This window comes from Prionailurus viverrinus, chromosome E1, assembly GCF_022837055.1.
Source record: "Prionailurus viverrinus isolate Anna chromosome E1, UM_Priviv_1.0, whole genome shotgun sequence".
NCBI lineage: Eukaryota > Metazoa > Chordata > Mammalia > Carnivora > Felidae > Prionailurus > Prionailurus viverrinus.
This window is the reverse complement of record NC_062574.1, coordinates 5834401-5859501: the sequence shown is the minus strand read 5'-3', so window position 1 is coordinate 5859501 and position 25101 is coordinate 5834401. Positions and strand designations below refer to the sequence as shown.

At 48.5% G+C, this 25101-nt stretch overlaps 1 protein-coding gene across 1 annotated transcript in view; it reads right to left on the bottom strand.

The window, feature by feature from the left end:
* Positions 1-25101, bottom strand: part of DNAH9 (dynein axonemal heavy chain 9) — a 330380-nt gene that overhangs the window by 162039 nt on the left and 143240 nt on the right. Inside the window, exons 33-38 of the mRNA XM_047832566.1 lie at positions 21080-21207; positions 19454-19562; positions 18241-18388; positions 15962-16136; positions 9640-9813; positions 8962-9169 (exon numbers count right to left, since the gene is read on the bottom strand). Coding sequence (XP_047688522.1) covers positions 8962-9169; positions 9640-9813; positions 15962-16136; positions 18241-18388; positions 19454-19562; positions 21080-21207 — 942 coding nt within the window. The remainder of the gene's footprint in view (positions 1-8961; positions 9170-9639; positions 9814-15961; positions 16137-18240; positions 18389-19453; positions 19563-21079; positions 21208-25101) is intronic.

Below are 25101 nucleotides of genomic sequence, written 5' to 3'. Positions count from 1 at the left end.
TTGATTTACTATCAAAGGGAAAGCTATCCATGTGCTCTAGATATCAGATGAACGGAAGCAAAGTTGGCATTCGAGCGTGAAAAGCAAGAAGCCTGACCTAGAATCTCATCAAAGCCGATCAAATAAGACCGCTTGGCTCTTAACTCCTTGTGGGACTTTCAGGGAAGTCCCTTAACACCTCTAAGCCTCATTTTTCTCATCTTGCAAAAACAGAGACTGTCAGATCTGTGATGGACACCGTTTCCAAAATCCTCCTCTCTGAGTCACTTTCCAGCGAGGGTGGCCCTGTGACACGGTTCTGAATGGGAAGACACATGTATAGGTCACCGGGGTTCCTGGAGAGCTCTCGTTCCCTGACATGGGCCCTAACTCTCCCCTTTATCTTTTCCTTTGTTCCATTGGGAACGCAGATGTGATGGCAGGAGCAGCAGCCATTCTGCCAACCTGAAGAAGCAGCCAAGAGAATAGATATTATACCATCGATATCATTGAGCCACGGATTTCACATTAGTAACTGCCTACCTCAAGACTTCTTGCTGTGTGAAAAACAAATTCTGTCCACGTCACTGCCGTCAGATTTTCTGCTGCATGGCAAAGGCATTGCTGACATGGTGTCTCACTGGATGGGGAGGCTTAAATGCACTAAAGGGGCGGGACCCTGAGCCCAATGTTTGGCACAGTACAGACGGCACATAAAGCACGTGTTGCCTCCACGGGTGAGCCATGGGAATGCCTTGAAACACAACCCCATTTGTACTTGAGACTACTGGGCCTGCATTGAGAACCATAGTTGGTGGAGACCCCAGAGCTGGAAGAGATGAGACACAAGGGGTGCAGGGCTTATCAAGCAGCTGCGTCCTCTATAAAAAGAACATCTGATTTTGAGAAACGGGGCGTTTGATGGGCTAGCCGGATCCGTCAACTGTAAAATATCCCCCCGCAGACCTCCATGAATTGACCTGCAGGGTGAGGTTACTTCCCATTTGAACGTCAGAACCTTTCTTACCAAAACGTTGTTTTTGTTTTAAAAACTTTTTAATGTTTTTATTTATTTTTGAGAGAGAGAGAGAGAAAGAGAGAGAGAGAGAGACAGACAGAGCATGAACGGGGGAGGGGCAGAGAGAGAGGGAGACACAGAATCCGAAGCAGGCTCCAGGCTCCGAGCTGTCAGCACAGAGCCCGACGTGGGGCTCAAACTCACGGACCGCGAGATCATGACCTGAGCTGAAGTCGGACGCCCAACCGACTGAGCCACCCAGGTGCCCCAACATTATTTTTGTTTTAGTATAGTTGAAGTTAAACCCCGTTTCCAAGCAAAAGAGGTTTACCTGGGTTCCTTATGTTTTGGCAGTGAGGGGTTTTAGAAATGATCGCATAATAGTTATAGATTCTTAAATTCAGGAAGGGTTTTAATATTATTATAGTAACAGCTTCCACTTACTAAGCATTTACTTTATGGTAGGACTCATTGTGAGTTTTTTACATATTTCATCTTGCTATTCAAAAATGAAAAGAATGAACTATTGAAACACTCAACAACAGGGACAAATCTCAAAATCATGCCGAGCGAAAAAAGCCAGACCAAAAAAAATAAAGAAAGAAAGAAAAAAAAAGAAAGAGAAAAAAAGCATGTATTGTGTGATTCCATCACAGGCAATTCTAGGAAATATGAACTAACTGGCTGCGATAGAAACTGGTCAGTGGTTGCCTAGGCATGGGCAGGGTGGAAAGGGAGGGAGGGAGGGATTGCCCAAGAACACCAGAAACTTCCAGAGGTGATGGATATGCTCATTATTTTAACCATAGTCATGGTGTTGGGGGTGTGTAAGTATCTCAAAACTTCTCAAATTGTATACTTTAGTATTATTTTTAAGTGTCTGTTTTTGAGAGAGGGAGAGTGAGTGTGTGAGCACGAGAGGGACAGAGAGAGGGAGAGAGAATCCCAAGCAGACTCTGTGCGGTCAGCGCAGAGCCCGATGCAGGGCTTGAACCCACGGACCGGGAGCTCATGACCTGAGCCGAAATCAAGAGTCGGAGGCTTAACTGTCTGAGCCACCGAGGCGCCCCTCAAATTGTTATACTTTAATATGTGCCATATGTGTTATATGTCAATTATAACCCAACAATGCATTTTTAAAGGGAAAATGGCAACAAAAAAATTATACTGCCTTTAGTAGGAATGTGGATAAACGGGCTGTGGTTTATTCCTACAAAGGAATTCTATGCAGCAGTGAAAACCAAAGAAATAGATCTACATGCATCAAAACGGATAATGATTAAAAAAGTAAGTTCTCAAAGGAACTTCCAGTATGATCACATATTTAAAATGTAAATACAACACAACATTGTGTATTTTTATGGGTACATGTATATATTAAAATTCTAAGTTTGCATCTTTTCGTGGGTCTGTTGGCCATCTGGATGTCTTTGGAAAAATGTCTATTCATGTCTTCTGCCTACTTTGTACTGGATTATTTGTTTTTTTTTTAGGTGTTGAGTTCTATAAGTTCTTTAAATATTTTGGACCCCAACCCTTTATCGGATATGTCCTTTGCAAATACCTTCTCCAATTCAGTAGGCTGCCTTTTAGTTTTGTTGATTGTTTCCTTCGCTGTGCAGAAGCTTTTTACTTTGATGAAGTCCCAATAGGTTATTTTTACTTTTGTTTCCCTTGCCTCAGGAGACGCATCTAGAAAGAATTTGCTATGGCCGACGTCAAAGAGGTTACTGTCTGTGTTCTCCCCCAGGATTTTGATGGTTTCGGGTCTCACACTTGGGTCTTTAATCCATTTTGCGAAACATCACGGGTCACCAGGGAAACACAAGCCAAAACCACAGTATCGCCTCACACCTGTCAGAAGGGCTAACATCAACAACACAAGAAACAACAGGTGTTTATGGGATGCGGACACAGGGAACCCTCTTGCACTGTTGGTGTGGATGCAAAATGGTGCAGCCACCCTGGAAAACGGTATGGAGGTGCCTCAGAAAGTTAAAGGCAGAAATATCCTACGATCTAGCAACCGCACTACTAGGTATTTATCTGAAGAATATAAAAAGTACTAATTCAAAGGGATACATGCAGCCCAATGTTTATAGCAGCACTATCTACACAGTAGCTACACTGTGGAAACAGCCCAAGTGTCCATGGAGGGACGAATGGATACAGAGGCGGTATATATACACAATGGAGTATCACTCAGCCATAAAAAAGAGTGAAATGTTGCCACTTGCAACAACATGGATGGAACCAGGTAGCATGATGCTAAACGAAGTAGGTCAGAGAAAGACAAACACCATCTGGTTTCACGCACAGGTGGAATTTAAGAAACAAAGCAAGGGAGCCAAGGGGGAAAGGAGGAGACACAAACCAAGAAATAGACTCTTAACCGCAGAGAACACACCGAGGGTCACCAGGCGGGAGGAGGTGGGGGATGGGGGGAAAGAGGAGATGGGGATTAAGGAGGGCACTTGTATCGAGCACCGGGTGTTGTATGGAAGAGTGGAATCACCCTATCCGACGCTTGGAACTATTATTATACCGCGTGTTGGCTGGAACTTAAAAACCCAAGAGAAGGTGTAGATTCAGAATGATACGCATCAACTTTAGTACTTGGCCGATGAGGGGCAGGAAGGCGGGTGGGGGTGGTGTGCTGGCTGTGCTTACTGCTAAGATTCGTAGCAAAATGACACAATTTTAACATCTGTGAAATCTGGGTGGTGGGTACATGGGCATCTGTTACATTATTTTCTGTCCTTCCCTGCAGGCTTGAGTTATTTCATAATTTCTAAAAAGTTTAAGCAATTCTCCATCGCTCCTTCTTAGCGTCTAGTTCTCCTTGCCAGGGGCACCTGCTGTTACCAGTTGTGTGTACTTCTTGAAATATTCTAAGTGTATATAAGCATAGGTATGTGAGTGTATCTATGTGTATACTTTTATATCTTTTTAATTAAAAAATTTTTTATATTAATTTTTAATTTTTTTTAACAATTATTCATTATTGAGAGATAGAGAGAGACAGAGCATGAGCAAGGGAGGGGCGGAGAGAGAGGGAGACACAGAATGCGAAGCAGGTTCCAGGCTCCGAGCTGTGAGCACAGAGCCTGATGCGGGGCTCGAACTCACAAACCTTGAGACCATGACCTGAGCTGAAGTCGGATGCCCAACCGACTGAGCCACCAGGCACCCCAGTTTATTTCTTTTGAGGGAGACAGAGACAGTGTGAGTACAGGAGGGGCAGAGAGAGAGAGAAAATCCCAAGCAGGCTTTGCATTATGAGTGCACAGCCTGATGTGGGGCTTGAACTCATGAAACTGAGAGATCATGACCTGAGCTGAAATCGAGAGTCAGACAATTAACTTTGAGCCACCCATGTTTATTTATTTTTGAGAGAGAGAGAAAGAGAGAGAGAGAATATGAACTAGCGGGGAAGGGGCAGAGAGAGAGAGAGGGGGACACAGAATCCGAAGCAGGCTCCAGGTTCTGAGCTGTCAGCACAGAGCCTGACACGGGGCTCGAACCCACAAGCCGCAAGATCATAACCTGAACCGAAGGTGGACACTTAACCAACTGAACCACCCAGGTGCCCCAGTATACACCTCTTTTTAAACAAGACACATTTTGGAGCGTGATCTACCCCTGTTCCGTATCTTCCTTTTCCCGTTCAACAAAGCTTTGGAAGTATTTCCAACCCCGTTCATACAGAAACGTCCTCACGTGTCATAATGATGCTCAGCACTCCATCTCGTGGATAATTAGGCTACTTCCCACATCAGTACAGGAGGGGCAGAGAGAGAGAGAGAATCCCAAGCAGGCTTTGCATTATGAGTGCAGAGCCTGATGTGGGGCTTGATGTGTGTTTATAATGGGTCTGAAGTGGCCCCACACACATCTTGCACGCCTGTCTGGGTGTACTACCTGCCCCGGGAAGCAGACCATACACCACAGCACACTGGATCGGTTCGTAATTATGCAGGCTCTTAGGCACAAAAGGCGACAGAGGCACTCGGTTGCAGAAAGAGCGTTGGGCTCAGGATGTGCGTGGGAGAATCTGCCTCTTGTCCGAGACCGGGGTAGCTGCCCTTTGAGAACCTCCTTTTTTGAAATGTTCTCTGCCCTCTGGGATACCAGGTTCCTGGCTCCCCTGTTCCTAAGTGTCATCAGCTTAGGAAAGGCGGGAGTCTTTCTCCCGCCATTTTATTGCTTCTAACACGTTTTAGGCTGAGAGGCCAAATAAACAAAGTTGTTTGGACTGTGACCAACAGAAAGAGGCATGAGGCTCCACGTAAGGGAATTCAGCATTTTCTTTTTTTTTCCAGAGTCATGGGTATGAGCTCTGCTGCATGGGCTTTGTGGCCTTTATGCTGCTCCTCTTGGGCTCTGGGTTAGTCCCAAGTTCCTGGCTGCTTCTGGACAGCAGAAGCTTCACCCACCTCTAGTGTGGAGGATGGAAGGGACCAAGAGGCCACTAGGGAGCTAACGGGACACAGGAGTGTTGTGTCCAGCTGCAGTGATGGCCGGTGTTATCCTGGCCCCATCTGACAGCAGGCTGACTCTTCTGAATAATTCTCTGTGTTTCACCAGGACAGGAGGAGAAAATCCTCCAGGTTGGGGACCCAGGAGAAGACGGAGAGGTCCGGGTGAGAGGACCCGGGAGAAGAGCAAACAGCTCGTCTCCCTTTCCTTGGTTATGAATTTTTACTATTTAAAGTGTTTGCTTACATGCAGAAACCTGACAATAGGATTCTAGGGAACAACTCCTCCAGAATACTCGAATGATATCACGAACGGTAATAGTAATAACAGCAAATATTTAGTACAGTTTTTGTGGTATTTTCCTACCAGGGAGGCAATGTAACCTTGTTGTTAAGGGCAAGGCTCTGGGGGCGCCTGGGTGGCTAGGTTGGTTGAAGATTTGACTTTGAGTCAGGTCATGATCTCACAGTTCATGAGTTAGAGCTCCGTGTCGGGGTCCTCAATCACAGCATGGAGCCTGCTTGGGATTGTCTCTCTCCCTCTCTCTCTGCCCCTCCCGGGCACCTTCTCTGTCTCAAAAATAAATTAACAACAACAAAAAACGAGCACAGACTCTGTCTGGGTTCAAACCCTGGCTCCATCGTCACTCTCGGCATGGCCTCGGGGAGCTTATTTAACTCCTCTGCCTTGACTTTCTCATCTGCAACACAGGGACGATACAAGGACTTACTTTATGGGGCTGTAAATGATGAAATGATTTAAAAACATGTCAACTTCTGGGGCACCTGGGTGGCTCAGTCGGTTAACTGCCTGGCTGTCGGTTTCAGCTCAGGTCACGATCTCACGGCTCGTGAGTTCGAGCCCCGCGCCAGGCTCCATGCAGACAGTGTGGAGCCTGCTTGGGATTCTCTCTCTTCCCCTCTCTCTCTGCCCCTCCCCTGCTTGCATGCACGCTCTCTCTCTCAAAAATAAATCAACTTTAAAAAAAATTATGCAAAGTAAATAAATAAAAACAGGTCAGCTTCCAATCTCAGGTTGGCACCTGACACATACTTGATGAATGTTTGATAAATGTCACTTGTTGATATTAGCCTACTGATCATAGATTTAAGAATCAGAGCAAATGGGCAGAGCTCATAATCTGGTCAGTCACCAGACTCCAGGCTTGCAAATAAGGGCAGGTATATTCTCCCAGGAACAAACGGGGTCAACAAGTGAGCCAGACAGGCACGTGAAGTCCGCTTACGACCACCGCCGGGCATTAACGTGGCAATGTCAGGCCACGATGCAAGGCCACAACACAGCATACCATGATGGTGGCCGAGGTCTCACGGAAGAGAGATGAAGCGAGTGAGAGCCCATGGTTAACACTGAGGGAATTCTGCAAGGTGGATTATTAAGCACAGCCGTTATTTAAACAATAAATTAGATAATGAGGCACCTGGGTGGCTCAGTCAGTTGAGCGTCTGACTCTTGATTTTTGGCTCAGGTCATGATCCCAGGGTCATGGGATTGAGCCCTGTGTTGGGCTCCATGCTGAGCACAAAGCCTGCTTGAGATTCTCTCTCTCTCTCTGTCTCTCTCTCCCTCCCTCCCTCCCTCCGACCCTCTCCCCTGTTCGTGTGCACACACTCTCTAATAAAAAAAAATAAAATATAAATTAGGGTGCCTGGGTGGCTCAGTCAGTTGAGCGTCTGACTTCAGCTCAGGCCGTGATCTCACAGTCCGGTCTGTGAGTTCGAGCACTGCATCGGGCTCTGTGATGACAGCTCGGAGCCTGGACCCTGCTTTGGATTATTCTGTGTCTCCCTCCCCTCGCACTCTGTTTCTCTGTCTCTGTGTCTCAAAAAAAAAAAAAAAATTAAAAAATAAATAAGCTTACAACTAATTACATTATATTACAAAAAAAACAAAGGTGAGGATATTCAAAACTCATCATATCTGAATGATTGTTACCCACTCTGCCTGGCAAGTGGAAATACCATGGAGGGTCACCACCACAAAGGTGGGAGTATTTCCACCACAGAAACGGATAGGTTTGTCTGGGTGCTTGTGCAGTTTTCACAAGATGCCAGAGAAAAAAAGCGTTAATCGTGCAGATGAAACTTCAAAGCGCATCACGCCCGCAGCCATTTACAGGGACAAGAGCAACAAAGAAAACGCAAGTGTTCTTTGGCTGTTCAAAGACGCTCACGTCACCGACCCACTAGTGAATCTGTGCCACGAGCCTTCCTCATTTCGTGTTGTCTTACTTGTTCAGGTTCACGTGGGCACTAGGGTCGCGACGGACCCTGGGCAGCATTCATGAGCCCAGCAGGGGGTGGAGCCCCGACGCTCGCTTGACAAAGAGGCGGAGGAGGGCCTGTCACTGAGGGGTGACAGGTGCAGGCGTGCGGGTGCCTAACTGCTCTGAGAGGAGGGAGCAGACACTGGTGCCCCCGACAGCACGCGGAGCCGGCTGGGCCCTGGGCCTCGGAAGACCCGGCGGGATGGTCAGGAGGAAGGAGGGAGGCGAGCTGTTCTCCACGTGGGAGCTGTGGACGCGGAACCCCGCCAAGACCACACTGGCTGACTCTGGGGATCCCGCTGGGAGGGGCCACGGAAGCACTGGGTGAGTGAAACGGGTCCAGGCTGGGCAAGAGGTGGTCAGAGTAAAGCCTGGTTTGCAAGTCTGCTGGCCTGGATGTCGGACAGGGAGTGTGCTGGGCTCGTCCTTGTGTACTGAGTGACGGCCTGCAACTGGCCAGTGTGCAAACAGCCGGGTGCGTGGCATTCCACGTGCGGGCGTGCACCGGGGTCTCACGTGGGAAGCACGGCCCAGTTACGGCACCAGGGGGAAGAGCTGGGTTCTCCCCAGCCTTGCCACCGCCCTCCTCTGGTCAGGAGCTTGGCTCGGGGGCTTCGTCAAAAGGAAGCTTCTTCCAGGGTTCATGTGATGAGTGTTTCTCTATACGAGGAGACCCTGTTGTAAGTGAGGGTCAAGGAGAAAGTGCCTCTGGCGAGGGGGACGTTCCTGCAGCGAGCCTCTGACCCTGAAGCCACACCTGGAGGACCCGTGCCCACTCGGCAGCCTGGCGTGTCAGCTCCCGGTGAGAAGCACGTTCTACGTGCTCAGAAGCCCGGATGTGCTATGCCAGCCTTGCTGCTTAACGGGGACCTTGGGCAATCACGCGCTTCTACCCGAGCCTCAGTTTCCCCATCTAGGAGATACGGGGAGGCAAGACGGGAAGGAAATGCTCTCTAGAGACACTTCCCGTGCCAGCAGTCTACAAGCCTACGGAAATGCTTCTGCGCGTGCCCACTTTCTTTGGCGTTAAGGTGCTGAACCTCTCTGTGTTCGACTCCCGGCCCGGGAGGAATGTAGGAGACGGGGTGGGGGCACGGGGAACCCCAACAGGTGCCTGATGCTTTGCCCCGGCTCCATGTCGGGGGCACGTGGCCACTCAGACACCCCCGCACCACCCTCCACGCGCTCCGGCCCTCACCTTGCAGCATCGCCGACGTGGTATAGTAGTTGAACGGCACGTTTTGCACCAGGTACTCCTCGGCGTCGAGGCTGGCCAGCTTGGTTCCCACCAGGACCGACTTGCCGACCCCCGCGGTCCCCACCAGCATGACCGGCCGCCGCCGCTCCAGGAGCCGCTCCAGGAAGTAGCACACTCGGACGGTCTCGCCCGTGGGCACCAGGCAAGCCTGCGGGGAGGACACGATGGGCAGGCTCGTGGGAGAAACAGATGCGGGGCGGAACGTTCCGGAACATTTCAGAAGAGGGACTCCCCCTGGCGAGGGGGTGCTGGCTCACTACCTGGGGCAGGGGCGCCTTTCTTCGCATGCACGCTAACACCACTCCGGGAGTTCATTCTCGGGGTGGACAGATCCCCTCCCTCCTCGGCCAGCTCCGTCTGCCTCCCTGTGGCCTCTCTAACGCGCTTTAGAACCTTCTGCCCCCAGGATGCCGCTGGAGTCTGCGAATCAAGTTAGCTAGTCTTTGCGGGGTTTCTGTGGCTTCCCTGCACCGAGAGTCTCCTCTCGAAAAGCACGTCGCTGGGCATGACTGGTTGCCGGCAAGGTTAAAACACTTGAGGGCCGATAACGGGCTGTGACGAGGACCGCTACGGGTCCTTGGCACGAGCAGACATCCTTGGTCACTCGGCCACACTCACCTGCAGAGGCATCTCGGGGTCGAATTCAAACTGGGGGATGAGCTTGGACCAGGGCTCGAATTTCTTGGTCTCCGGGTCTATGTAGTAGTCAAAGACGGTTCCCTGGGAGGGAAACTTGACTGTCTTGAACTGCGCGAGCCACCACTTGCTGAACTCTTCCCGGTGGTCCGCAAGCTGCCAGAACAAAGCGGGTCAGGAGGCGAGGCTCTCCGGAGCTTGCGAAGCCTGGACAGACTGCCCGGCCGTCGGGCAGAAGGTCGGGGCCACGAAAGGCTTTGCAGACCTGCCCGATGGAGTGGCTTCTCCAGGAAGGATGCTGCTTCCCTGGGGATCAGCCCTGACGAGGCGCATCAGTGCGCGGACACGAGTGCCACCGCTTGACCGTGGGGCTGAGTCCCCCTGGCACTGTGCATCTGAGACTCTTCACGGGGTGTGAGAACACCGAAAAGAGTGGGGTCCCATGACCGCAAGATGAAAAGACAGATCGACCCCCTTCCTCCCAGACCGCAGAGACCCAGCAACTCCAGGGTGGCGGTTAGGGACAGAACGGATGCAAATGGAGGCTGTTGGCACCTGGGGGGTGCAGGGTGGTGGCGTGAGAAGAGCCTCACCTCCTTCTGCGCCTCAGTGTCAGCCGTGAAATGAGCACCCCAGAAAAGAGAACTTCCAAGGACTCTGAGGTCTTCCTTCAAGAGCTAAAATGTATTTCTTTTTAAGTTTCTTTATTTTGAGAGAGACAGGGACAGTGCAAGTGGGGGGGGGGGCAGAGAGAGAGAGAGAGAGAGAGAGAGAGACAGACAGACAGACAGACAGACAGAAACAGAATCCCAAGCAGGATCCGCTAGCCAGCGCAGAGCCTGACGCGGGGCTTGAACTCACGAAACCACGAGATCGTGACCTGAGTCGAAATCAAGAGCCGGACGCTTAACTGACTGAGCCACCCAGGTGCCCCAAGAGCTAAAATTTCTAAAACGTAAGAGCAGCAGAGACAAAGCTAAACCGGTCTTTCTGACGGAAGGAATAGGTAGAGATACATATTCACATGCACGCGTGTTAGATCACGAGCCCCTCAGGGCCGTGCAGCCGGTAGACTCAAATTATCTTACTATAGGAGTGCCTGGGTGGCTCAGTCAGTTGAGCATCCGACTTCGGCTCAGGTCATGATCTTGCGGTTGATGAGTTCGAGCCCCGCGTCGGGCCCTGTACTGACATCTCAGAGCCTGGAGCCTGCTTCCAAGTCTGTGTCTCCCTCTCTCTCTGACCCTCCCCTGCTCATACTCTGTGTCTGTCTCAAAAATAAATAAACATTAAAAAAAATTTAAAAAATTATCTTACTATGTCCAAGCCAAAACATGCCAGACACGGGCACATGCATGCACCCCATAACATACCCGCGACTACTGGCAATAAGCCCATTCTTTGAGCATACAGACCTAGGAAAAATCCCCAAAAAGGAAACCTAAAAAGAGACCCAGACTGGACATTTTAGGGAAATGTTCCCGGAGGGTGGGACAGATGAGGAAGCTGGGCGTGTGGGCAGTGAATCTGGGCTTGTGGCCAGTGGGACAGCTCACTTTGTTGCCTACCGGGTAAGTAGGACTGAATTTCTTGCTTTGGAATGAGAACGGAAACAAGTCTCGATACAGACGGACAGATCTGTGTGTTCTTATTCTGACATGAATTCAGACGAAGGGGGTGCGGGATCTTCTCAGTCGTGTGCTCTGCGACCAGGAGCCTTGGAGGAAAAAACCCATTTTTGACTCATGGATACAATCCTTCAAGATTTTCAACGTCCCTTAAAAACCGGATTGTAGATTTACGTGGAAAAACCAAGGCGAAGGTCACCTTTAGAAAAGAAAACAGGTTGCCGACTAATCTTTGACAAAGCAGGAAAGAATATCCAATGGAAAAAAAGCCTCTTTAACAAATGGTGCTGGGAGAACTGGACAGCAACATGCAGAAGGTTGAAACTAGACCACTTTCTCACACCATTCACAAAAATAAACTCAAAATGGATAAAGGACCTGAATGTGAGACAGGAAACCATCAAAACCCTAGAGGAGAAAACAGGAAAAGACCTCTCTGACCTCAGCCGTAGCAATTTCTTACTTGACACATCCCCAAAGGCAAGGGAATTAAAAGCAAAAATGAACTGTTGGGACCTCATGAAGATAAAAACTTCTGCACTGCAAAGGAAACAATCAACAAAACTAAAAGGCAACCGACGGAATGGGAAAAGGTATTTGCAAATGACATATAGGACAAAGGGCTAGTATCCAAAATCTCACCAAGCTTCACACCCAAAAAACAAATAATCCAGTGACGAAATGGGCAGAAAACATGAATAGACACTTCTCTAAAGAAGACATCCAGATGGCCAACAGGCACATGAGCAGATGCTCAACGTCGCTCATCAGGGAAATACAAATCAAAACCACACTCAGATATCACCTCATGCCGGTCAGAGTGGCCAAAATGAACAAATCAGGAGACTATAGATGCTGGCGAGGATGTGGAGAAACAGGAACCCTCTTGCACTGTTGGTGGGAATGCAAACTGGCGCAGCCGCTCTGGAAAACAGTGTGGAGGTTCCTCAAAAAATTAAAAATAGATCTACCCTATGACCCAGCAGTAGCACTGCTAGGAATTTACCCAAGGGATACAGGAGTGCTGATGCATAGGGGCACTTGTACCCCAATGTGTATAGCAGCACTCTCAACAATAGCCAAATTATGGAAAGAGCCTAAATGTCCATCAACTGACGAGTGGATAAAGAAATCGTGGTTTATATACACAATGGAATACTACTTGGCAAGGAATAAGAATGAAATATGGCCCTTTGTAGCAACGTGGATGGAACTGGAGAGTGTGATGCTAAGTGAAATAAGCCATACAAAGAAAGACAGATACCATATGTGTTCAGTCTTATGTGGATCCTGAGAAACTTAACAGGAACCCATGGGGGAGGGGAAGGAAAAAAAAAGAGGTTAGAGTGGGAGAGAGCCAAAGCATAAGAGACTCTTAAAAACTGAGAACTGAGGGTTGATGGGGGGTGGGAGGGAGGGGACGGTGGGTGATAGGCATTGAGGAGGGCACCTTTTGGGATGAGCACTGGGTGTTGTATGGAAACCAATTTGACAATAAATTTCATATATTTAAAAAAATAGAGAAAAAAATAAAAAATCTGAAATAAAAAAAATAAAATAAAATAAAATTCACTCTAATAAGGAAAAAAAGAAAACAGGTTGGGTGCGTCTTCTCCTTCTGCCGCCAAGGCCACTTGGAGCTCCGTGGCCAGTTAACGGCCACCCCGTGGGCTGGGCCACACCAACATCGCCTCATCCCTGTAACCCAGCACTTGGCCTCACCTCCACCATAATTGGACGCTAAACACAAGGTCACCTCTGCTGAGCCATCCAACAGCTCTTTCTCAGTTCAGCTCTCTGGGTGTCTCTGCAGCAGTGACCTTAAGGAAGAGGTGACCTTCAGAAATCCCCATCGCCTTTGGATCTGGACGGTCCTGCGGTCCCCCCTCCCTTTCTGTCCTCTGAACTTGACGACACTAAGGTGCGGCCGTATACCGTAGAAGACCTTGGGCTGTAACATCACCTTATCTGATCCTTGCCAAGCTCCCGGGAAGCCTGGTGAGGGCAAATTACTCCTATTTTACATATGAAAAGACCACAACTCAGAAGCCTCCACTTCCAAAGCACATGGTGCCGAACCCAGGCTTCCCGTCTCCAGAGCACGTGCTCTCCGAGAGGCCATTTGCTTCTGAGAGGCCACTACCCATGATCCCCTGCAAAGTCCTTTAGGGAGACCCTCCTTTAGCACCAAGTTCTTTTGCTTTTGCAGCTGGCACTCAGGTATGGGCTGCATGCTGAACTCGTGCTTTGCTTTAATGACAGCTTTTCAAACATTAAGCACCACTGGTGTTCCCGACGTGAATTCTTTGGCCAACTTCCTATCTTGCTATTTACAGCGCTATTTTTGGTGTTTGGCTTGAATGCAGGTTTGGTAGGGGTCTTGGGCATTCCCTGCTGCTAAAAGCTTTCTCCCGTGTCCGTTCCCCATGTGCGAGCATGGCCACCTACAGTTCCAAGTGCTCCGGGACACCCGGGAGGACGCTTTCTCCTGGGCTTTTTAAAAAGAGTTGAGTGGATTTAAAATGTATTCGGACACAGAAAAATTGACCAGGAGTCTTCATCCTGACTGCCCTCCCCACCCACCCCCGGCACTGCCTACTAAGCACTGAAACGGGGGAGAAGCCCGACAGTGGTTGCTGTCTGACATTTCAGCAGCTGAAAGGTCAGGGTGTGCATTTGATGGAAAGAAGTGACCTATGCCTTCTGGATCTCTGGACTTGGTGAGGTCTCACCCATCCTGCCAGAGTCCTTGCCTACAAGAAGCAGTCCACGGAGAAGCTCCGAGGACTGCAGGAGGCAGTGTGAGATTCTCAGACGCCCAATTCCCAGTTTCAGGCATTGTCCTGCCCTGGGGAATTCCCCCTTTCCCACCAGGATCTGGAGAGGGGAGGGAGAGGGAGAGGGAGAAAGGCACATGTCCCAGGAGCTTGGGAGAGCTGCTTTCTGAATGTGGACCACAAAAGAGCATGCTAGGGAGCGAAGGGAGGTAGGGTGGATGCTAGCAGCGAGGGTCTGTGAAAACGAAAGAGAAACTAGTTGTTAGTTCTAAATTAATTGTTGGGGCGCCTGGGTGGCTCAGTCGGTTAAGCGTCTGACTCCTGGTTTCGGCTCAGGTCATGATCTCATGGTTCGTGAGATCGAGCCCCACGTCAGGCTCTGTGCTGACAGCATCGAGCCTGCTTGGGATTCTGTCTCTCTCTCTCTCCCTTTCTGCTTCTCCCCCCTTTGAAATAAATAAGTAAGCATTTAAAAAATAAATTCATTGCAAATTCTCCCAGCTCGCCGCCATTTTGGATTCTGGAACATGGCTTTGCCCTGGGAGACTGATGACGCTTTTTACCTCTCTCCTCGGAAGAGCCCCACATCAACCCAGACTGGAAAGAGTAAATCATAACTCTCCACCCACCGTGGGTCTGTTTGACCCCTTGCTGTGAGGGGGGCACCAGACACTTGCTATGAAACTGAATATTCACGGTGCGAGAATATGAATAATAAGCACATAACGTGTGCCAGCACGATTTAGCCCAAAGAGCTCTGCACATATCTGTGTCGGACGATCAGAACAGTATCCTTTCCTTGACTCCTCATGACCACCCTAGATGCTGTGCATTGCTGTCCTCACCCCTGCCTCTGTACACACGTGAGCAGCAAGGTAGAGAGAGGAGCAGCCATTTGTCCAAAGCCCCCCAGTATCAAGTGGCAAAGTTACAATTCGAAAGCAGAGTCCGTGTCTGAAGCCCCTGTATGACCCTGCCTGATTGCTAGAGTCGGCTGTAAAGGACTGGGTTGCCCAACCTTGGAAGTGAGGTTTCTAGATAGAGAACTTTTCATTTGGAAGAAACTAAGCCAACAAAACGTCTGGGGATATAGGAAGGGTTAAAGAGCAGGATGCCACTGGGGCGCCTGGGTGGCTCAGTCGGTTAAGCAACTGACTTGGCTCAGGTCATGGTGTCACAGTTTGTGGGTTCGAGCCCCGCGTCGGGCTCTGTGCTGACAGCTCGGAGCCTGGAGCCTGCTTGGGATTTTGTGTCTTCCTGTCTTTCTGCCCCTTCCCTGCTTGCACCCTGTCTCTCAAAAATAAAAAAAACACTTAATTTTTCTTTTTAAAAAGAATAGGATGCCAAGATACCCCAAGCCAACATCCCTTCCCCTAAACATGAGGCTATAGGGAGCCAGAACCATGAGATAAATACTGATTTGGTTCCCTACCCTTAGATGTCAGTTAACCTTTGGTCCAAGCTTCTGTGAACAGCGCTGGCTAACACTCTGGCCGGGGACGGAGTTGTACGTGCTTGTCCTGGAACGCTAAAGGGATTCCTCCCTCTCAAGCCTCTACAGCACAGCATCGTTCCGTCTATAAAACACATCCCCTTGCAAAGTAGCATACCTATACCGCCAGTTGTTCCAAAACACCGCGGCCCTCCACGACATCGGATGCACCACCGACCCAAAAGGCAAGAGCTCAAAACCTAGCCCGATCTCATCGGTCTCACTCCAAAGGGCCCTTCTGTGGGGACCGACGTCTCTGGCAGAGCGACGGATAGATAAGAAAATAGCCCGATGCCTTCAGATTGATTCTGACATTCCGCGGTCCTCTTTTCCGCATCTTTGCTGGAACGCTGGTCTTGGCCACGGCGGGCTTGCACGTGGGCGTCAAGCCCGGCATCTCCTCTTACCTGATCTTGGGCCATTGCTCCGCCGAAAGCCCAGATGGCGGCAAACACGAAATAGAGCTCGTAGGTTTCCTTGGGGCAGTCTGCAGGGATGTCCTCTGTGGTCAGGAGACACTCGAGAAGGTAGCACAGCATCTGAACCATGCTCTGCTCTGGGATTGGAATCGTCTTCTTGAATCTGCAGGGACAGACCCAGAGATGCTCTTTGACATACGGGCTTCTCTCCTAGAGGCTTGCTGGACAGCCTCGGCACCCACTTGCTTTGGGGGCACTCGTGACCCGTCAGGATCCCTGGGGTTACGACGTGCTACCGAAGCCTTTATTCTCACCGCCTACTTTTGGGTCAGCTCTCCCAACCAAGAAGGGGCCCGCAGTGCTCCGAGAAGGTCCCTTCTCATCACCCTTCCCTCCGATACCCTCCCCCACTGCTCTTCCCTTCTCTGAACAGTGACCGCCCCCCTCAGTCCTCAGGGAGTGCAGGCCACTGTGACGGAACAAGGAACCATTCCGGTTTCCCCGAGTGTCAAAAGCCCTCCCAGAGTCAGCGCAGTGCTGAGGCTGGTCCTTCCCTGCCTTTGGCTCAGAGAAGTTCCCTCAAATCAAACACACACACTGAAGACATTTCCTTGGGAACCCGAGTCTTACGGGCGGGGAGGCAGAGTGGGCCCGGACAGCTGCTTATTGTAGATACAGTCACGACTTACTTGACAGAGGTCGTCTTCTGAAAATATGCCTCACTCTTTTGTGGCCTAGTTTTTGTACTTAAAAATTTTTTTTTTTTTTTTTTACTGATTCAGGTTTATAGATTTATTGTGTGAGTGTGTGTGTGTGTGTGTGTGTGTGTGTGTGTGAGAGAGAGAGAGAGAGAGAGAGAGAGAGAGAAAGAACAAGCAGGGGAGAGGCAGAGAGCTGGGGACAGTGGATTCGAAGCAGGCTCCATGCTGACTGTAGAGAGCCCGACGCGGGGCTCGAACTCACAAACCCCAAAGCCGGCCGCTCAACCGACTGAGCCACGCAGGCGCCCCGAGTCTGATTTCAAATCTGCCATGCTTAGGGTAACGAGGCCATGCCAGTACCAGCTGTTAAGACCCTTCCTGCCCTTGCTCTCCTCTGCCCCCTTTCGACCTGAGGGGTCAGAAGCTACAGCTGGTGATGGGTGGGGAGCGGGAACCAGAGGAGTAAGGAGAGAAGCTGTCGGGGACTCCCCCACCTCGCTACTGCAGGTGGACAGCAGGAAGCGGGCCTGAGCGGGGTGGGGGTGGAGGTGGGGAGAGGAGAAGCCTTCCTCGTAAATGGAGTTTGGTTTTTAAAGTTTTCACGTGTTCGTGACCGGAAGCAACAACATGCCTTCTTGCAGAATGACCAGAAAAGTCACGAACGTGGCCCCAGATTCCCTCCGGGGCGGGGGGCGGGGGGCAGGAGCAGAACCAGCCGCACAAAACGGGTCTGAAGGTGAGGCGGGACACAAAAGCTGCTGTATCATCATCCCTTGTGTGGCCCGCTTGTTCAACGTGAAGACTATCGTGCACACGCCCCACGCCTGGTGGTATCGGGGCCAACGTTAATCAGCACCCAAGCCGTGGCCGCGTTTCTTCCTCAACGGCCACAGAGTTAGGAGATCGGGTGAGCGGCCTCTGGACGCACAGAATACACTCAGCATCCTCACGGCTTGGTGAAGAGGCTTGTACACATGCTCGTATGCTCGCGCGCGCGCGCGCGCACACACACACACACACACACACACACACACACACACACACACACAGGGTTTAGCATCTCTTCTTCTAATTGTCCAGAGAGGGAAATGGCCTAACTCTTAGAGACAGGTTGTATCGGGCAAGGGGCGGGGCACGCGGCAGGACAGGGGGCGCGGGGGTCCCTTCCACCTCGGCCCCCACGCCGGCCAGCTCTGCTCCACCCCGGGGCGCCACAGGCCAGTGAACCACAGAGTCAGGGGTCGTTCTGAGCAGCGGCCTCAATTTCCCGGAAACGCAGTCCTGGCGTTTGTTGACTTGTTGAATGTTCGGGAACGACGGGTCCCTGAGTCACGTCGCCTCCCCGGCACCGACCTCGGATGGCTGGGCTGGGCTCAACTACGAGGCCGGGCGCCTGACACCCAGAAGGACGCGTCCACTGGCAAGAAAGTGGGTTGCAAACCTCGGACCCCCCCTACTCTGCAGACACGTGTAATATTCTCGCTGGAGGCAAGAACAAACATTAAACAAACATTAAAATAAATAAATAAATAAATAAATTGTCGCCTTCCATGTTTCCCGGCCTACCTGGTTCTGAGTGTGTCTAAGCAGGTCGGGAGGTACTTGTCAAACAGGATGGTGAGGTTGGCTCTCTCTGTCTGGACTTCCCTCTTGTCAATCCAGCTACTCACGGGAGGGTTCCAGCCCAGGTCCGTGGGATTGATGTACAGGATTCCTGGGATCGTCAAGAATTTGGTTAAGTTTCCATAAATGCCACTGTATTCCTCAGCCCACGGAGTTACTTTCTCTGCGTAGAAAACGTACAGAGGACTGGACTTCAAAGAAACAGAGGCCTGGCCGAGGTCTGAGAGGGTTAAGTAGGATTGCTACCCGATGGCCTGAGAAGAGCTGAGAGAAAGCAGTGTTGGCAAGGATGATAGGGCCAAGTCCAGGCTCAGGAGGAAACCGGAGCCTGTGGACGTGACCTTATTCAGCAAAAGGGCCTTCCTTTGCACATGTGATTAGGGATCTCCTGACGGGATCATCTTAGATTATGTGCGTGGGACATTGATAAGTGTCCCTATGAGACAGAAGAGACAAGACACACGCAGAGGAGAAGGACGCGTGGATATGGAGGTGGGGGTTGGAGTCATGGGGCCGCCAGCCTGAGCGGGAAGAAGCAAGGCAGGTTCTCCCCTAGGGAGGGAATCAACGTCTGTTGTCTTAGAAGCCATCGAGTTCATGGTGACTTATAACAGCGGCCCTAGGACATGACTATATACAGAGAGAGACTATTCTCCTGCCCGCGTTCACAGCCTCAGCACGGGTTCCTGGAAGGAACTCTGGTGTTACAGTAGACATCAAATCCGCTCTCCTGTGCCCCAGTCTGTGCCCATCAGTTTGGCCGTGGAGCCAGAGGTTAAGTTAAGGTATGAAGTTGTCATTTCTCACCAGGAGGTAGTGAGAACTTCGATGCTGGGTTGTCACCACTGCCGTGGAGGCTATAACTGGCCTATAAGGAGCCTCGTTCCAGGCACTTATGTGCAGAGGACAGTTGTCCAGCTCAGGGACCCTTTCCTTCCCATCTCTGAATGAAGAAAATCCCATGGCCCCGGCCTGGGAGCGCCTGGCCACCCTTGTGGACACAGATTCGGGCTGGGAATCAGGCCAGAGTTTCCCATGATGCACGGGCGGCTCCCGCTCGGACCTTCCTTGGGAGACAGCCACATCACACGTGATGCCAGAGGCACCTGTGTTCAAGGGCACGGCTCTGCGGGCTTTCTCATTTCCCGGGGGATACCTGCTCTGGAGACCGTTGCTGGGGTGGCCGCGCGCAGGTGGCTGATCTCAAACAGCAGCCTCATCGTGGGACTCAGGGGGATCCTCTCGTTGTTCGTCAGGGTCAGCACCTGGCGACAGGGAGGGACACGCCAAGGTAGGAAGGAGTGAGGACACGTGATCAGCTGGGGTCGGGGCGTGGGGTGGGGGTCTCTGGATTTGGCTGAGTATTCCTGGTAGGGATTAAGGATGATTATTTTCCTCTTTATGATAAGTATTTTCTAAATTTTCGACAAGAATCTTCTATCCCTTTTCCTATTGCCCCGCTGTGACCTCCATCCTTGTGTGTGTAAATGCATCCAAAAAAAAAAAATCACCTCTCTAAAAAGTTTAAGTGGATGTCAATGATTTGAATGAGCTAGACCATATGGAATAATAAGGTTATTAAGAGAAAAGAGTTCAGGGGCTCCTGGGTGGCGGCTCAGTTGGTTGAGCGTCTCATTCTTGGTTTCAGCTCAGGTCATGATCTCACAGTTTTGTGGGTTTGAGCCCCAAATCGGGCTCTGAGCTGAGAGCGTGTAGCCTGCTTGGGATATTCTCTCTCTCTCTCTTCCCCTCTCCAGATCATGCGGTCTCTGTCTCTCTCAAAATATATAAATAAAATTTTAAAAAATGAAAAGAGAAGAGCTTAGGCTTCATTGAAATTGCCATTTCTTTTAAAGTAGTCCCTCTAGCGAAGGGGGGTGAAGGGTGGGCAAAGGGGGTGAAGGGGAGAGAGATACAGGCTTTCAGCTATGGAACAGGTAAGTCACAGGATGAGAGGCACAGCGCAGGGAATATAGCTAACGCCACTGCGATAGCATCGTATGGTGGTAGTGTTGCCTCTAACGGAGAGGGTTGTCCAGCCACCATGTCGTGCACCTGAAACTCACGTAACATCGTGCGTCAACTGCACTACAATAAAAAATAAGTAAAGTAGTTCTTTCGGGCGAGCGCACGTTTATTTTAATGGTTCTATAAACGTCGAAACCATCCCAATGCTTCCAACCCTAATGTACCTTCTGAACAAATTCAGGAGCCACCACTTTATTGGTACGAGATTTCCTGGTTTACGAAAAATAAAACATACTCTCCACGGATCAAGGTTTGCCACCATGGAGGACGCCCGACAGGCTCGGAATGTTTCTGACCTTCAGTGTCCGTATTTACAAGAGAGGAAAAACTTAAGAAAGAGGATTCGAATAGATGACTTCAGATTCCTTCCAGCTCTGAGTTTTAAATTAACCTACACGCAGAAGATCGTGAAGACGGTTCCAACAATGCTAAAAATGCAGTGAGCATGTGAGTACGCATACATCCGGTAGTTATGTGATAAAGCCGTTGACTAACCTTATGGCGGCCATCATTTTTACAATATACACATATTTCAAATCAGCACCTTGCACACTTTAAACTTACACAATGTTCTATGTTGATTAGATCTCAGTAAACCTGGGGAAAATTAAAGAAAAAAAAAAAAACAACGCCTGTAGCAATTCCTTACTCGGGGCCAGCCCTTGTGGGGGATCGAGATTTCCAAACGGGCCCGGGGGGACTGGTTTCCTGGATGATTAGGGATGGCCTGGGCATTTCCCGACACCCGTGATACCTTGTTATCGTCCATGACGGTGTTCAGAGACTCAATCCACATTGGATCTATGTCGCCATCCAGTAAGATCCACTTGGGCCCATCGTGGGTGATGTTGGCAAGCTCCCGCATGATGGAAGAGAAGAGTCCTGAAAGGAAGTATGGACAGCTTACCATCCACCTCATCATCTGTCCTATTTCTCGTCAGACAGACTTTCCCTCTTGGCTAGAACACCCAGAAGAAGGTGTAAATGGAAGAGACAGGTCAGGACTGGATTTGGATTTTGATCTATGGAAAATCTGATAGTGAGTGCTAAGACGCTCCTTTCTCTGTGCTTCTGTCTGACTTTTAAGAACAAGAGCAAAATGAAAACAAAATCTGATGGTCTGGCTTGGGTGACGAGGGTCCCTAAGAATCATTTCAATAGGCAACTGGGGCATGACAGAATTACCTTAAAGCTTTTTAGGTAAGGTTTCATCCTTTGTGATTACAGCCAGGCTTTGAGAGAAAGGCCAATGGGAATCTAACTGGCATCACACAAAATTTATCTCTTAATTTCTAAAGAATCTATTTTCGTGATATTAAGCTTTCCTAATCAATAACGTGGTATGTGCTTTTCATTTCTTCCAACGTTTCTTCGTGTTCCTTCATAAAGTTTTACAGTATTTTCATTCGATGTACCTCTTTGGCTAAATGTATTCCTAAATAATTCATAGTTTTATTGCTATTGTGAATGGCATTTTTTTTTCTGTCTTGCCCTTTTCAGCCAGCACAGAGAAAAGCTATCGAATTCTATGTATTTATTGTATGCGTAGTTACCTTCAGTAAATTTTCTTTTTTCTTTTTTTTTATTTTTTGAGAGAGAGAGAGAGACAGACAGACAGACAGAGCATATGCAGGGGAGGGGCAGAGAGAGAGGGAGACACAGAATCCAAAGCAGGCGCCAGGCTCTGAGCCATCAGCACAGAGCCCGATGCTGGGCTCAAACCCACAGACTGTGAGATCATGACCTGAGCCGAAGTCAGATGCTTAACCGACTGAGCCACCCAGGCACCCCTTTAGTAAATTTTCATATTAATTTTAGTGATTCTTTTTTTTTCAAAATGTCTCCTGAATTTTCTAGGTACAAAGTTGTATAATCAGCAAGATAATTATTTTTTTCTTTTCCTCTAACTTATACTATCTATTCCATTTTCTTGTCTTACTGCATTGTCTACAATCCCACACCAAGCCATGCTGAATAATAAGGTTGGTAATCGTTCTCCCTCTATTATCCCTGATTTTAATGGAAATGGCTTTAGTTCCTCATCATTCAGAATGCCTTTGTCCCTTCTTTTGGCTTTAGATAAAGATTTATTGATAAAGATTTAGATTTATTATATTTAAGGGGTTTCCTTCTATTCCTATTTTACTTAGAGTTCTTAAATTAGGGGGGGGGGGGCGCCTGGGTGGCTCAGTCGGTTAAGCGGCTGACTTCGGCTCAGGTCATGTTCTCGTGTTCCGTGAGTTCGAGCCCCGCATCGGGCTCTGTGCTGACAGCTCAGAGCCTGGAGCCTGTTTCAGATTCTGTGTCTCCCTCTCTCTGACCCTCCCCCGTTCATGCTCTGTCTCTCTCTGTCTCAAAAATAAATAAACGTTAAAAAAAAATAAAAAAAAAATAGGAACAGCTACTGAATTTTTAGCGCCTGTTTGTATTGATAGAGCGAGTAAGTTGGGGCATGGCAGAGAGAGAGAGAGAGAGAGAGAGAGAGAGAGAGAGAATCTCAAGCAGGCTCCGTGCTCAGCATGGAGCCCAACACAGGGCTCAATCCCACGACCCTGCTAGGATCATGACCTCAGCCAAAATCAAGAGTTGGATGCTCAACCAACTAAGCCACCCAGGTGCCCCCTGAATCTATATTAGTAAGTGAAATTGGGCTGTTTTTGGTTCTACATAAAGGTCGATATCAAGGTTATTCTGGTTTTATAAAATGAACTGAGAGGTGTCCTTTTTTATCATTTTGGAATTTTTTTCCCCCGCTCTTTTTAAATTTTCCTTTTCACCCATTTACTCGTTTTCTGTTTCCTGTTGAGTAAACTTCCTTAATTTTATAATTTGCTAAAGGATCATTTTTCTCCTAGTTTTCCTAACATGTAACATACGATTAAGTGATCTCTTCCATTTTAATCTTTATTTGCTCTTACAGCTACTAATTCTTAATCAGCTACATTTTACTCTTTTCCTCCCATCAATCATGCTCACAGCGGGCTTCGGGTCTTTACAAAGAATCCATAAGCATGTTTTATTTATCCTATAATTTCTTTGTTCCTTCCCATTAATTTCAGATTGTATCTTTATTAAGTTTCTTCTTCCCCATTCTCTTCAGGTTCAGTCTATCAGCCTGAATAATTTCTTATGATAGACACTGACTTCCTTCACTTCTAGACCACCTTCAAAAATAAAAGTCTAGAGCTCCTGTCTGTTGGTTTCAGACATGACCCTGTTGTTTTCCGTATGTTCTTTTTACTGCTTCTGAGAAGGGATCCCATGTATTTTTTTTTTTTCTTTCATCTAGGGGTTAAGTGAGCATCTCCTGATGTGTAAGCAGCACAATTGTTTTTAGCCACTTTCTTGTTGTCTGTTTCTACTTCTATTGCATTATTATCAGACAATGTGGCTTGGAAACAGACACTTTTCAATTCACTGCAGTTTCTTCTGGACCCAATTAAACTTCAAATTTTTGTAAATGTCCCATGAACCGACCAAGAACAGAATATTTTCTACTTCTAAGATGCCAATGTTCTAAAACTAGGTGTTATATTGAGTTTGATGACGTATTTTTTTCAATTTCTCTCAGAGTATGCTTGTTTTTCTGTTACAGGATCTATCTAGTTTTGAACAAGAGAAAGTAATGTTATCTATCACATTTCTATTTTTATCAAGCTTCCCTAGAAAATGTTAAAATGTTGCCTTCCATCTACATGGACGTTCTTTTTTCATGAATACAGATTTATGATTATTATAAATCTTCCTTGCCAACGTCTCCAGATTTGATGAATACTGTATGTTTAATAAAATTTTAATTAAAATTCCCACAGAGCTTAAAGTCTGAATTATATTATGCGAGCTTAAATTTAACATGGAATACTAAGTGCCTGGGACCAGCCAAGAAAATTACAAGAGAATATTGAGGAGACTTATGTCATCAGACATTAAAATGTTATAAAATGATTATGAACAAGGGTGCCTGGGTGGCTCAGTCAGTTAAGCGTCCGACTCTTGGTTTCAGCTCAGGGCATGATCTCACAGTTTGTGAGTTTGAGCCCCACATAGGGCTCTGTGATGACAGCACGGAGCCTGCTTGAAATTCTCTTTCTTTCTCTGCCCCTCCCCCGCTGTTTCTCAAAATAAACAAACAAACATTAAAGTGACTGTGAATGGAGTAGAATCATAATTTGTACAGGATTAGATACATACGAAGTGGACAGAATAGAAAACTCAGAATCGGATCCTGGCGTTTAAAACAGGCTGGTATTTACCTTCGGGGAGAAACGATGGTTTGCTTAATGAGCGGTCCTGCCACTTTCAATTATCCATTTGGAAGAAAATAAAGTTGATTCTCTATCTTACCTCACACCAAGCTCCCAAATAAATTCCAGATGGATAAAAAAAAAAAGGTTCATGGAAAAAATAATGTTTAGGACCACATTTATGATACTGTATCTACTGCTGAGCATGAGAGAGCGTGATAAACCAAACAGGAATCCCAGGTGCTAAAAAGAATGGGCAGGCAAAATTTTGTCTTTTAAAAAGTGGATGGTAAATATGTCACGAAGTGCCTGTAGACAAATGGTAGAAACCATTAGCAATGCACCCAACAGATACAGGGGTAATACCTCTGACGTCTAAAGAATGCGTACAAGCGGAGAAGAACATCGTAAGTGGAAAGAAAATCACAAGAGTCCATTACCAAGGCCAGTAAGGAGGAAAAAATGCTAAGCCTCATTAAGGGTCGGTGAAACGAAAATTGGACAGGTTGCCCATCAAACCCCCTTGTTCTAG